Genomic DNA, 13,375 nt, shown 5'->3' with positions numbered 1-13,375 from the left:
TCAAAAATAGTCATGTACCACAATGTTCACTGCAGCTCTATTTACAATAGCCAGGACATGGAAGCAACCTAAGTGTCCATCGACATATGAAATGGAAAAAGAATATGTGGCACATATATACACTGGAATATTACTCAGCCATAAAAAGAAAAAGAAATTGATCTGTAGTGGTGGATGGACCTAGATTCTGTCATACAGAGTGAAATAAGAAAGAGAAAAACAAATACCGTATGCTAATGCATAAATATGGAATCTAAAAAAAAAAAAGGTCTGATGAACCTAGAGGCAGGATAGGAATAAAAACGCAGATGTAGAGAATGGACTTGAGTACATGGGGAGTGGGAAGAGTAAGTTGGGATGAAGTGAGAGCGTAGCATTGACATATACACACTACCAAATGTAAAATAGCTAGTGGGAAGAAGTTGCATAGCACAGAGAGATCAGCTTGGTGCTTTGTGACCACTTAGAGGGGTGGGATAGGGAGGATGGGAGGGAGACGCAATAGGGAGGGGATATGGGGATATGTGTATACATATAGTTGATTCACCTTGTTATACAGCAGAAGCTAACACACCATTGTAAAGCAATTATACTCCAATAAAGATGTTAAAAAATATTTTTAACACATTGAAAATCTAATAATATAAGTATATGTAAGGTTTAGCAGTAACAAGAGATAAAAATGACTGTGACACGGTGGGGTGGGGTGGGGTGGGCAGTGAGGGGAGCAGTAAGAAGCCATGAATAAAGGGTAAGTTTTAACAGAAGAAAGATAACTGACCGAGTAAACTACTCACCAATCCTCACACTACACATCAAATGTTAAGACTCACTCTAAAGAACTAAAGTCCAAACAAATTTCCGTCTTTAAAAACAAATTTTGCCAGGGAAATTTAAGGAAAACAACAGTGATGACTGTGATGAACAATATCATAGCTGACAGAGCTGTGAATAGCATTTTGGGCAAACAGGGGCTAACTTAAAAGGAAAAGTTGGAGAAGCTGCCTCAGGAGGCAAAAACGAGAAATGCTGATAAGTGCTTAAATTAAAAGAGTTGCCTCAGGGCTTCCCTAATCTCTCACCTCTGACTGACCTGGCTCTGAGGAAGCAGGAACTGACAGTAAAGGCAGAATTGTAAACTCCAGAGCACCGAAGACATAGTGATCACATGTAAGACCAGACAAGAGCTAGGAGATTTACTGGTTCAAGGTGATTTACTGATTCAAGGCACTTAAGGAAACCTCTGTCAAATCATTAGTTGACAACTAAGATAACTGAGCAGAAACTTTAGTGACTATACATGACAAAGAACATAGACTTCATAAAACTAGTTCAAGGAAGTCACTAAACAAACAAATAGCAATAAAACCACCACCACTAAACAGCCACAACAACAAATCCTGGAAAGGGTAGCAATCTGATCCCCAGAGCTGTTGCATTATATGATTTAAAATATCCAGTTTTTAACAACAACAACAAAAAAAAGATATGCAAAGAAACAGGAAGGTATGGCTTACTCACAGACACACAAAAAGAACAGTAACTGAAAGAGGTCCTCAAGGAAGCCTGAACTTTGGACTTACTAGACAAAGATTTTACATGAGCTATTATAAATATGTTCAAATAATATCTAGGAACAAAAGGCAACCACATCTAAAAATAAAGTATGATAACATTTCATCAAATACAGAATATCAATAAAGAGAGATTAAATATAAAAAAGAACTACATAGATGTTCTGGAGTTGAAAAGTACAATAATGGAAATGAAAAATTCACCAGAGGGGCTCAACAGCATAACTGAGCTTGCAAAATAAAAAAACAGCAAATTTGAAGACAGGTAAAGTGAGACTATCTAACCCAAGAAACACAAAGAAAAAGAATGCAGGCATTTGAACAGAGTCTCAAAGACCTGTGGAACACCATCATGATTACCAGCACAGGTACAGTGGGATTCCCAGAGGAGAGAAAGGGACAGAAGGAATATCTGCAGAAATAATGGACAAAAACTTCCCAAACTTGATGAAAAACATTCATCTACAAATCCAAAAAGCTCAACAAACCTGAAGTAGGATAAACTCAGAGATCCACACCTAAATACCTCATAGTCAAACTACTGAAAACCAAAGACAAAGAGAGAATTCTGAGAGCAGCAAGAGAAAACTGAGGCATCTCATGAAAGGATTCCCAATAAGAATAACAGTTTATATCTCACCGGAAGCCACGGAAGCCAGAAGGTAGTGAGAGGACATAGTCAAAGTGCTAAAAGAAAAAGACTCTCAACCAAGAATTCTATGCACAGCAAAACTATCCTTCAAAACCTGAAGAATAAGATATTCTCAGATAAACAAAAACTGAGAAAAAATGTCACTAGCAGACCTGCCCAATAAGATATATTAAAGGGAGTTCTTCTGGTTGAAATGATAGGACACTAGACAGTAACTTGAATCCACATGAAGAAATAAAGAGGACCACTAAAAGTAACTACATAGGTAAATTCAAAAGACAATACAAACTTATTTTTTCTTGTAACCCTTTTCTTCTCGTATGTGATATAAAAGTCAACTGCATAAAACAATAATTATAAAACTGTGTTGATGAGATTATAATGTATAAAGATGTAATCCATATGATAATATGGGTAACACAGTTTATGATATATTTAGATCATTTGTTGTGAAAGAAATTGCCAGTTGATGTTACAAATCATTTAGCATGAAATATGTTTATGAGTTTTAATATTTGGATCCTAATTATGTTTGAATATACTACATTTCCTGAAACTTAAACTTTACTCTCCTGGATTTTTTTAACTTTTTATTCAAACAATTTCAAACATAAACAAAAACATATACATGGATATATTTATAGTGAAATACCAGTTTTATAATACTATATTACCCACAAAAAATTATTTACTGTAATGCAAGCCTCAGTAGGCTTTTTTGAGTTCATCTCACCCAAAATTTAAGCTTCTTCGAGCATTTGACGTTACACTTATTCTATCTGTTGACGGACTTGGAATCACATGACGTCCTGGGGACATCTTCTTTACTTCCCATGCCAATGAAGTTGGTCTGCCAATTCAAGACATACAGCAGATTAACAGAGAAAAGGGGTGGCAGGGGGAGGGGTAATCTAATCTTTTCTCTTGGTTGTTAGTGCATGAAAACATAAGCAGGTCACAATTTTTCCCTAGTGCATTGTTTTCCAGAAAGTTACCACATTACCAGTAAGTAATCCCAGATGATGCATGGTCCAGGATTTTCCACCCACTACAGCATAGCAGCATAACCGTAATTATCTAAAAAAGGGCTATGGGGTTACAAAGACAGGATATAAACTACTTATATTTTAAAAGCTTCCATACACCCAGCTAAAAACACATTAAAAAGGCAATGGTACTAATTCTGGCTGCTTGTGTCTAATATCCTTGGAGAGCTAAGTGTGTAGAACCAAGATCAAGACAGAAATACAGTGGTGAGGGTTAAAATGTAGAATACACAGGAAAAAATGAAGTCTTCGTCCTCTACCTCTTAATCACCTGTGAGAATGACATCATAGACATTTCACTGCTCTTTGCTATAAAAGCTAACTATTCCTCCTTCTTCACTGGCCCCACAACCAATCAGCTGATAGGATGCACAATCTCTACTAAAATGTTTTTTGCGAAGCAACATCTTCTTTATCCTTATGCCCTCAATCAGACCTCCATAACTCCCCGAATCTCCTTGCCTCTTACTTTCCATTTAATCTAGTGATTGTGATTTTTTTCCCATTAAAAAGTAAAATTTATTGTTAGAAAACAAGAAAATTCAGATAGATGATTATCCAAATAAAGTCTAAAGCTTTTGATAACTTATTGCTAAATTGCCTTTCAGAAAGGTTGTAACAAATTACACTTCCACCAGATGAAAAGTACCCATTTTACTTTAACGTTGCCAGTAGTTGGTATCTTGTCTTAGAATTTTCGTTGGCTTGTGAAAGAGACAACATTGTTTGCAAAGCCTAAAATGTTTACTATCTGGCACTTTACAGAAAAAGTCTGCTGACTCCTGTGCTAGAGTTTCAGTCTTTGATGAGTTCTTTTTCCTACAAGGATGTCAATAAAGATGTTTAGTTGAAAAAAAACATTCACTGGCAAAATGGTATTTGCTTTTGTTTTTTAAATTATAATACACTTACTATCATTACAAGTGAGGCTGAACTTTTTCACCAGCCATTTAAACTTCATCTTTTGGGATTTGTATATTGCTATCTACTGTCCATTTTATCCACTGATACTTGCATCATTTTCTAATTGATTTGCAATCATTTACTACTACTACTATTATTATTACTATTATGGCTACAAATCTTGTCACATAGATGACATAACTATTTCACTTGTAATTATTTTTTTATGTAGAAAGGCATATTTTCTTCCTGTTAAATCAAGCCTATCAATATTTTCCTTTGTGCTTTTTGCCTTTGTCTCACAAAGTCCTTACCCACAATAAAAATATATAAATATTTATACTTTCTTTTCTAAGCATGTACAACATCAGTTTTTACATTTACATTTCAAGTCTGCGTGAAATAAATTTTGATGCATGATTTGAGGAATGAAAGATGGATAATGCCATCTACAGGAAATTTAAGGTTGTTTTCTATATCTGGGAGCTGCCTCAGGAGGCAAAAAGGAGAAATGCTGATAAGTACGTAAGTTAAAAGAGTTGCCTCAGGGCTTCCCTGGTGGCACAGTGGTTAAGAATCCACCTGCCAATGTAGGGGACACGTGTTTGAGCCCTGGTCCAGGAAGATCCCACATGCTGTGGAGCAAAGAAGCCCGTGCACCACAACTACTGAGCCAGCACTCCAGAGCCCGCAAGCCACAACTACTGAAGCCCACGTGCCGCAACTACTGAAGCCCATGCGGCTAGAGCCTGTGCTCTGCAACAAGAGAAGCCACCGCAGTGAGAAGCCCGCGCACCGCAACGAAGAGTAGCCCACGCTCGCCGCAACTAGAGAAAGCCCGCACACAGCAACAAAGACCCAACACAGCCATAAATAAATACGCAATGCAGCCATAAATAAATAAATAAATAAATAAATAGTTGCCTCAAGTATATTTTTGTAGGATATGAATAGCTGTTGGACGTGGCCTCACAAGCTTTCTCAATACAATCTTCACTGTTAGCTTGGAGTTTGCAAGCAAGAAAATAAATCTAGTTAGCTTTTTTAATGCACTAATGGTTATATTACAGACCCTTTTTGGATATAAGGAACAGGAACTCCATCAAATTAAATAAAAAAGAAAAAAGTAATAAAGACTTATTGTAAGGATACAAACTGTAAAATGTCAAGGACATCCTCAAGGTGGCTCATGATTAGCCACCTGGAAGAGGCAGGCTTTAAAGCAACACTCTTAAACTCTCAAAGACCACATGATTTCTCTCATTTCTGCCTCTCTCTGTACATCTATTCCATTTTCTTTGAAATTGCTTTCCTCTGATTATCTTTACAAGGGCAATATAGTCACCAATCACAAATCAGCGTGATGATCTCTTAACTTGGTTCAACCCAGTGAAGGAATGTACCCCCCACCCCTGCCCAATCTAATCACCTATTACCAAGGCGTAAAGACGAAACTGCTTGTTACAAAGACAACTAGGCTTGATCCACCCAGGCACAGAGTAAAAAATTTTCATTGTGAGAAAAAAATATTAAAAGGATCAACATATCATGGCTTCCTTGAATTTGGTTTCCTGGGAATCAAGACTTCCTGGATTTGTCTCTTGGGATTCCTTCACTCTCTTGATTTCCCCCTGGGGCTGATACACTAGGATGGGATAAAAGATAAGTTCTCTATAGGATGGTTCCACTCACTGAGACTGAACCAAGGTTAAATCTAAGGGAAAGAGGCAGCCTAGGCCTGTTTTCTCTGGGTAAAAAGGCATCATTGTAGCTCCATGTGAACTGACCCATTTCACAAGGGCTCAGGTTTCACTTTTAAGTTTAAACGAAATAGTAAATTGTTCTTTTGCCTTTGCACATAGCCAAAATGATACTAAATCCAGTTGGATTACCTATCTCTGGAATATCTCTCAACTCTCCCTAGTGCCTTTACTCTAGTCTGAGTAGCCATCATCTATAAACTATACTGATGAATCTCAACCTTCCCACACTACAGCCAGAAAGATCTTATAAAAACACAAGCCTGGTATGTGGTTTCCTTACTTAAGAAACTTTATGGCTCAAAATAAAGTCTAAGGTTTTTATCATGTCTACAGAGTCCTACATAATCTGGTCTCACCCTACCTCTCTAGGCTCCTCTCATGCCACTTTTCCCCTGCTCTCTTCACTCCAGCCCTGCTAAACTTTAAACTCTTGACTACACTGTGCTCTCTTCCACCTCCAGAATATCATATACCATCACCTCTACCTGGAATTACACTTTTCTTCTCTCCTTGTCAAGCTAACTGCTTCTTGATATTTCTTCCCCACTTAAATGTAACCTCCTCCTCCTTGGGGAAGCCCTCCTGGACTTAACAAACTGCATGATGGTGCATTTTCTTATACTCCCAAAGTATACTACATTTCTTTTGGATGACACTTTGTACACTAGTAAGTGTTTACTGTCAATGCACTGTGCACTTCATGAGGGCGGGGACTATGTCTGTTTTCTTCACCACAATAGTCCCAGAGCCTGACACATAGCACTCAGATGTTGTGTGCTGATTCCAAATGAAGTTTTCTAAAATATCTCTAATCTCTCATTATTCCCCTCATCTCATCAATTTTCCTCAGTGCCTACTACATTAAGAAATACTATACCTTTCCCTACATGCTGTCACTTCACACACACTGCACTTCTATAGCTATCCTTATTTCCTTCATCTGAAAGGCCAACCACTTTGTTAAAATCCATCACTTTCTTTAAACACTTCTGTATTTTCCATGAAATCTTTCCTGATCTATCCCCCAAAAGAAATATGACCCTGTCTTTCACTGAACATCTATAATAGTTTTTCATTGTAGTAAGTTCTATTTTATTCGACCTTTAGACTGAAAATTCATGAAAGGAGTAAATGTATCATATTAGGCAATTAAATTTCTGTACCTGATAAAAGTGCATTGTACTAGCAGGTACCCGATAAATACTTGTTACTTAACTTGAGAAATGCAGCTCCCAACTTTAAGATTTTTACAAGTTTCAAATTAAGCTGAGATCAAGTTCACCGTCAATTTTAATAATTGTTTTTGAATCTGCTGTCTGCTATAAATATAAAGACCAGAATTCATTACCTGCTTTGAGCATCTGTCTTCTCTAGCTTTTCCTGAAGTTGAATCCAGTCAATCAACGCTTTGAAATCTCTTACATAATTATCCAGCATCATTAGCACCTCCTAATTCAAAACAAACAACAAACATTAGATTCCATTCTGAAACTAAAGAGTTTCAAGAAAAAATTTTAGAGTAAAAGGACTTAGGAATTAATATTTTTTACACTATATATACTCATTGAGGAAGCAGCAAAACCTACAGATATTTTTTTGAGGGGGGGTTGTTTTATTTTCATTCTCACTCTTTGGTAAGAAATTAGGTGAAGCTGACAGTCTAAAGACCAAGAAATGGTACTGATATTCCTTCTCAAGACTTTCTCAACTGACCATTCTTTTAACCTTTTTTTATTGTTAAATTTAATAAACAGAAAAGTGCACAAAACATAAATGTACACATGAAAAGATGCTCAACATCACTATTGGAGAAATGCAAATCAAAACTACAATGAGGTACCACCTCACACCAGTCAGAATGGCCATCATTACAAATTCTACAAACAATAAATGCTGGAGAGGTTGTGGAGAAAAGGGAAGCCTCCTGCACTGTTGGTGGGAATGTAAATTGATACAGCCACTATGGAGAACAGTATGGAGGTTCCTTAAAAAACTAAAAATAGAGCTACCATATGACCCAGTAATCCCACTCCTAGGCATGTATCCAGAAGAAAACATAATTCGATAGGATATATGCACCCTGATGTTCACTGCAGCACTATTTACAACAGCCAGGACATGGAAGCAACCTAAATGGCCATCAACAGAGGAATGAATAAAGAAGATGTGGTATATATATACAATGGAATATTACTCAGCCATAAAGACGAACAAAATAATGCCATTTGCAGAGACGTGGATGGACCTAGAGATTGTCATACAGAGTGAAGTAAGTCAGAAAGAGAAAAGTATTGTATATTAATGCATATATGTGGAATCTAGAAAAATGGTAGAGATGAACTTATTTGCAAAGCAGAAATAGAGTCACAGATGTAAAGAACAAACCTACGGATACCAAGGGGGGAAGGAGGGGTGGAATGAATTGGGAGATTGGGACTGACATATATACACTACTATGTATAAAATAGATAAATAATGAGAAACTACTGCATAGCACAGGGAACTCTACTCAATGCTCTGTGGTGACCTAAATGGGAAGGAAATCTAAAAAAGCATGGATATATGTATGTATGACTGATTCATCTTGCTGTACAGCAAGAAACTAACACAACATTGTAAAGCAACTATACTCCAATAAAATTTTTTAAAAAACAAACATAAATGTACAGATAAATTATTTCAAAGCAAGGAACCATGCAACCACCACCCAGGACCAAAAATTTATTAATATCAGTCTCTAAAAGTTCCCTGATGTCCCTCTCCGAATCACTATTCCACCCCTCTTCCAAAGTAACCACTGCTTTGACTTCTAATAGGTTAATTTTGCCTGATTTTGAAATTCACATAAATGAACACATAGAGTATGTATTACTCTGTGGCTTCTTTTGTACGTTTACCACATTCATTCATATTGCAGAGTGTACCTGCGATTCATTTACTGACACTGTCCAAGGTCACTACTAAACAGTATTCTAATGTATTAATATTGGGTTAGCCAAAAGGTTCGTTTGGTTTTTTCCATAAGATGGCTCTAGTAGCACTTAGTTGTCTTTAACTTCATTCAAAACAATTTTGTTAGGCTGTATGTGACAGCTGTCATATCAGTGTGCATTTAAAAAAACACATCAAAACTGGTGAATTTTTGTGTAGCCATTTCAATACTGAAGATGCAAGAAAAAAAGCAACATTTTCGGTATTTTATGCTTTATTATTTTAAGAAAGGTAAAAACGCAGATGAAACACAAAAAAAGATCTCTGCTGTGTATGGAGAAGTTGGCTGATGAAACGTGTCAAAAGTGGCTGATGAAACGTGTCAAAAGTGGTTTGCGAAGTTTCGTGCTGGAGATTTCTCACTGGATGATGCCCCATGGTCGGGTAGACCAGTTGAAGTTGATAGCAATCAAATCGAGACATTCGTTGAGAACAATCAGTTATACCATGTGGGAGATAGCCAACATACTCAAAATATCCAAATCGAGTGCCAAAACTCATTTGCAGCAGCTTGGTTATGTTAATCGCTTTGATGTTTGGGTTCCACATAACTTAAGCAAAAAAAACCCTCTTGACCATATTTCCACATGCGATTCTCTACTTAAATGTAATGAAAACATTCCGTTTTTAAAATAGATGAAAAGTGGATACTGTACAATAATGTGGAACGGAAGAGATCGTGGGACAAGTGAAATGAACCACCACCAACCACACCAAAGGCTGGTCTTCAACCATAGACGGTGATGTTGTGTATGTGGTGGAATTAGAAGGGAGTCCTCTATTATCCTCCTTCCGGAAAACCAAACAATTAATTCCAACAAGTACTGCTCCCAATTAGACCAACTGAAAGCAGCACTCGACGAAAAGCATCCGCAATCAGTCAACAGAAAACACATAATCTTCCATCAGGATAATGCAAGACCGCATGTTTCTTTGATGACCAGACAAAAACTGTTACAGCTTGTCTGGGAAGCTCTGATTCATCCACTGTATTCACCAGACACTGCATCTTCAGATTTCCATTTATTTCGTCTTTACAAAATTCTCTTAATGGAAAAAATTTCCATTCCCTAGAAGACTGTAAAAGGCACCTGGAAAAGCTCTTTGTTCAAAAAGATAAAAACAGTTTGGGGAAGATGGAATTATGAAGTTGTCTGAAAAATGGCAGAAGGTAGTGGAACAAAAGGGTGAATACATTTTTCAATAAAGTACTTGGTGAAAATGAAAAATTTGTCTTTTATTTTTACTTAAAAACCGAAGATGGGACTTCTCTGGTGGTCCAGTGGTTAAGACATCACCTTATAATGCAGGGGGTGCAGGTTCACTCCCTGGTCAGGGAGCTAAGATCCCACATGCCTTGTAACCAGAAAACCAGAACATAAAAACAGAAGCAATATTGTAATAAATTCAATACAGACTTTAAAAATGGTCCTCATGCAAAAAAAATCTTTAAAAAAAAACAAAACCGAAGGCACTTTTTAGCCAACCTCAAATTTATTTATCCAGTTTATTGGTTGGTATTCATTTTAATATTTATTTATCCAATATTTACCCAATCTAATGTTGAAGATTTAAGTGATTTCCAAATTTGGGATATTACAAATTATATGCTGTTATTCATGTACATGTCCTATGCATACGTGTATATATTTCTGTTGAGTGTATGACCAAGAGTGTAATTGCGGAGTCACAGATTAAGCATGTGTTCCACTTTATTTATTGTTTTAAGTTTATTTTATTTATTTTTGGCTACTTCGTGTCTTAGTTGCAGCACGCGGGATCTTCATTGAGGCATGCGGGATCTTTCATTGCAGCACACAGGCTTCTCTCTAGCTGTGGCGTGTGGGTTTCCTCTTCTCTGGTTGTGGCACACAGGCTCCAGGGAGCGTAGCCTCTGTAGTTGTGGCGCGCGGGTTTCAGAGTGCATGGGCTCTGTAGTTTGTGGCACGCAGGCTTTCTAGTTGAGGCGCGTGAGCAAAGCAGTTGTGACACATAGGTTAGCTGCCCCGTGGCATGTGGGATATTAGTTCCCTGACCAGGGACTAAACCCACGTCCCCTGCATTGTAAGGTGGATCCGTTACCACTGGACCACCAGGGAAGTCCCAATGCTCCACTTTAGTATATAATACCAAACTGTTTTCCAAAGTGGTTGCCACTCCCGCCAGCAGTCTATGTGAACTCTACTTGCTGCACACCCTCACCGACACTTGGTATTGTCCATTTGGGGTCTTCTTTGTTTTTAACCTGAGCCATTCTGGTTGATGGGGGTGTAATGGTTTCATTTTGGTTTTAGTATGTATTTCTCTGATTACTAATGATTCTCAGCACTTTTTCATATGCTTCCTGGCCATCCTCTTTTTGTGAAGTGCCTATTCAAGACACTTCCCATTTTTCTAGAGTGTCAACTGTCTTTCTCTTTTTGATGTGTAGAAGTTCTTCACATTTTTTGGATATGTGTCTTTTGTTGATTATATGTGCAGCACATATATACTTGCCTTTTCACCCTCCTAATGGAATGGAATTTTTGATGAACAGAAATTCCTAATTTAAGGTAGTCTCATTTATGAGCCTTTCACCTAAAGACTGATGTAGCAATCTTTTCCTACCACAAGGTCAGGAAGATATTCTCCAAAATTATCTTTTAGAGCATGGGTCTATTTCTAGAATCTCTCCTCTGTTACACTGGTCTGTTTATCTATTCTTATACCAGTACCAAACTATCATACGTTGCTACAGCTCTAAAGTAAATCTCAAAACTCAGTAAATTCTCCAACTGTATCTTTGACTTCAAAGTTGTCTAGGCTAATTCCAGGCTTTTGCATTTCCATATAGATTTTAGAATCAGCGTGTCAATTTCTCAGGGGAAAAAAATCAGAATTTTCACTGCATTTGCATTGATTCTATAGATGACCTGGAAGAAAACCAACATTTTTATAACATTGTTTTCTAGTCTATGAACAGATCTATAGCTCCATATATTTATCTTACTCAATGTGTCTCAGTAACGTATTACACTTATCTGTGTAGAGGTCTTACACATCTTCTGTTAGATTTAACCCTAAGAATAAATGGAAGTTGTTTTAAAGTTTTTCTTTTTCAGTTACTGTTGATTTTTTTATTTTGAACTTGTATCCAGCAACTTTAACTCACTCAGTACTTCTAATAGCTAATCTTTAGATTCTTCTGGACTTCATAAATATACATATATACATACATACATATATATATATATAATCTGTGAATAATGACATATCTATTTTTCTCCCTAAGCCTTATACCTTTTATGTCTTATTCTTGTATTCCTCTGCTGGCTAAAATCTTAAGTACAAGGTTGAACAGAAATAAGGTTAGCAGCCTTTCTTGTCTCATTCACAACTGCAGAAGGAAAGCTCTCAACATTTCACCATTAAGTATGATGTTTACTCTAGAATTTTTAGAAGATTCCTTATATCAGTAAGGATGTTCCCTTTTATTCCCAGTTTGCTAGTTTTATCATGAATGGGTGTTGAACTTCATCAAATATTTTTCCTAAATCTACTGAGACAATATGATTTTTCATCTTCACTCATCTAATTTGGTAAATAACATTAATTTCATATTCAAATGTTAAAGGAACACTGCAGGACTGGAAGGAAACTGACTTGATTGTGATGTAGTGTCTAATTTTCAAATAACCAGATTTGATACATCGTTATATGGTTTAGGACTTGTGCACTCTGTACTCCAGAGTGGCCTGTATTCTCCTTTCTCTAAGTGCTTTCGTTACCAAAGTTATGCTGGAAAGAATTCTCTATTTTTCTAGGTTCTAGAAGAATTTGCATAATACTGGCACTTTTTCCTCAATTTTAAAAATTGAGATATAATTCATACACCATAAAACTCACCATTTTGAATTATACAATTCAGAGTTGTGCAACATACATGCAAAGAGTTGTGCAACTATCTAATTCCAGAACATTTTCATCACGCCCAAAAGAAACCATAAGCAGTCACTCCCTTTGCTCCCCTCTCTCCAGGCTTGGAAACCACTAATCAACTTTCTGTCTCCATGGATTGGCCTGTTCTGGACATTTCATATAAACAGCATCATACAATATGTGGTCTTTTGAGGCTGGCTTCTTTTACTTAGTATAATGTTTTCAACGTTTTTCCATCGGGTAGCATGTATCCGTACTTCATTCCTTTTTATAACTAAATAATTGCATGAATAAACACACTTGCTTATTCACTTGTCAGCTCATGGATATTCAGGTTGTTTCCACTTTTTGCTTATTATGAATAACGCTGCTACGTACATTCATGTACAAGTTTTTATGTGAACACATGCTTCAAATTCTCTTGGGTGTATAACTGGAAGTGGATTTACAGGGCCATATGGTAACTCGAAGTTTAACATTTAATATTAACGACCAAACTTTTTTCCACAACAGCTGTACCATTTTACA

General features: G+C 36.8%; 1 protein-coding gene across 2 annotated transcripts in view; it reads right to left on the bottom strand.

The window, feature by feature from the left end:
- The window catches only part of SCAPER (S-phase cyclin A associated protein in the ER), a 493,568-nt gene that overhangs the window by 368,327 nt on the left and 111,866 nt on the right, over positions 1-13,375 (bottom strand). For both annotated transcript variants that reach the window (XM_060170191.1, XM_060170192.1), the window contains exons 6-7: positions 7,287-7,387; positions 2,960-3,076 (exon numbers count right to left, since the gene is read on the bottom strand). In XM_060170191.1, the coding sequence (XP_060026174.1) occupies positions 2,960-3,076; positions 7,287-7,387 (218 nt within the window). The remainder of the gene's footprint in view (positions 1-2,959; positions 3,077-7,286; positions 7,388-13,375) is intronic.

This window comes from Lagenorhynchus albirostris, chromosome 1 (assembly GCF_949774975.1).
Source record: "Lagenorhynchus albirostris chromosome 1, mLagAlb1.1, whole genome shotgun sequence".
Taxonomy (NCBI): Eukaryota; Metazoa; Chordata; class Mammalia; order Artiodactyla; family Delphinidae; genus Lagenorhynchus; species Lagenorhynchus albirostris.
The sequence above is the reverse complement of the archived record's forward strand: the minus strand, read 5'-3'. Positions and strand labels throughout refer to the sequence as shown.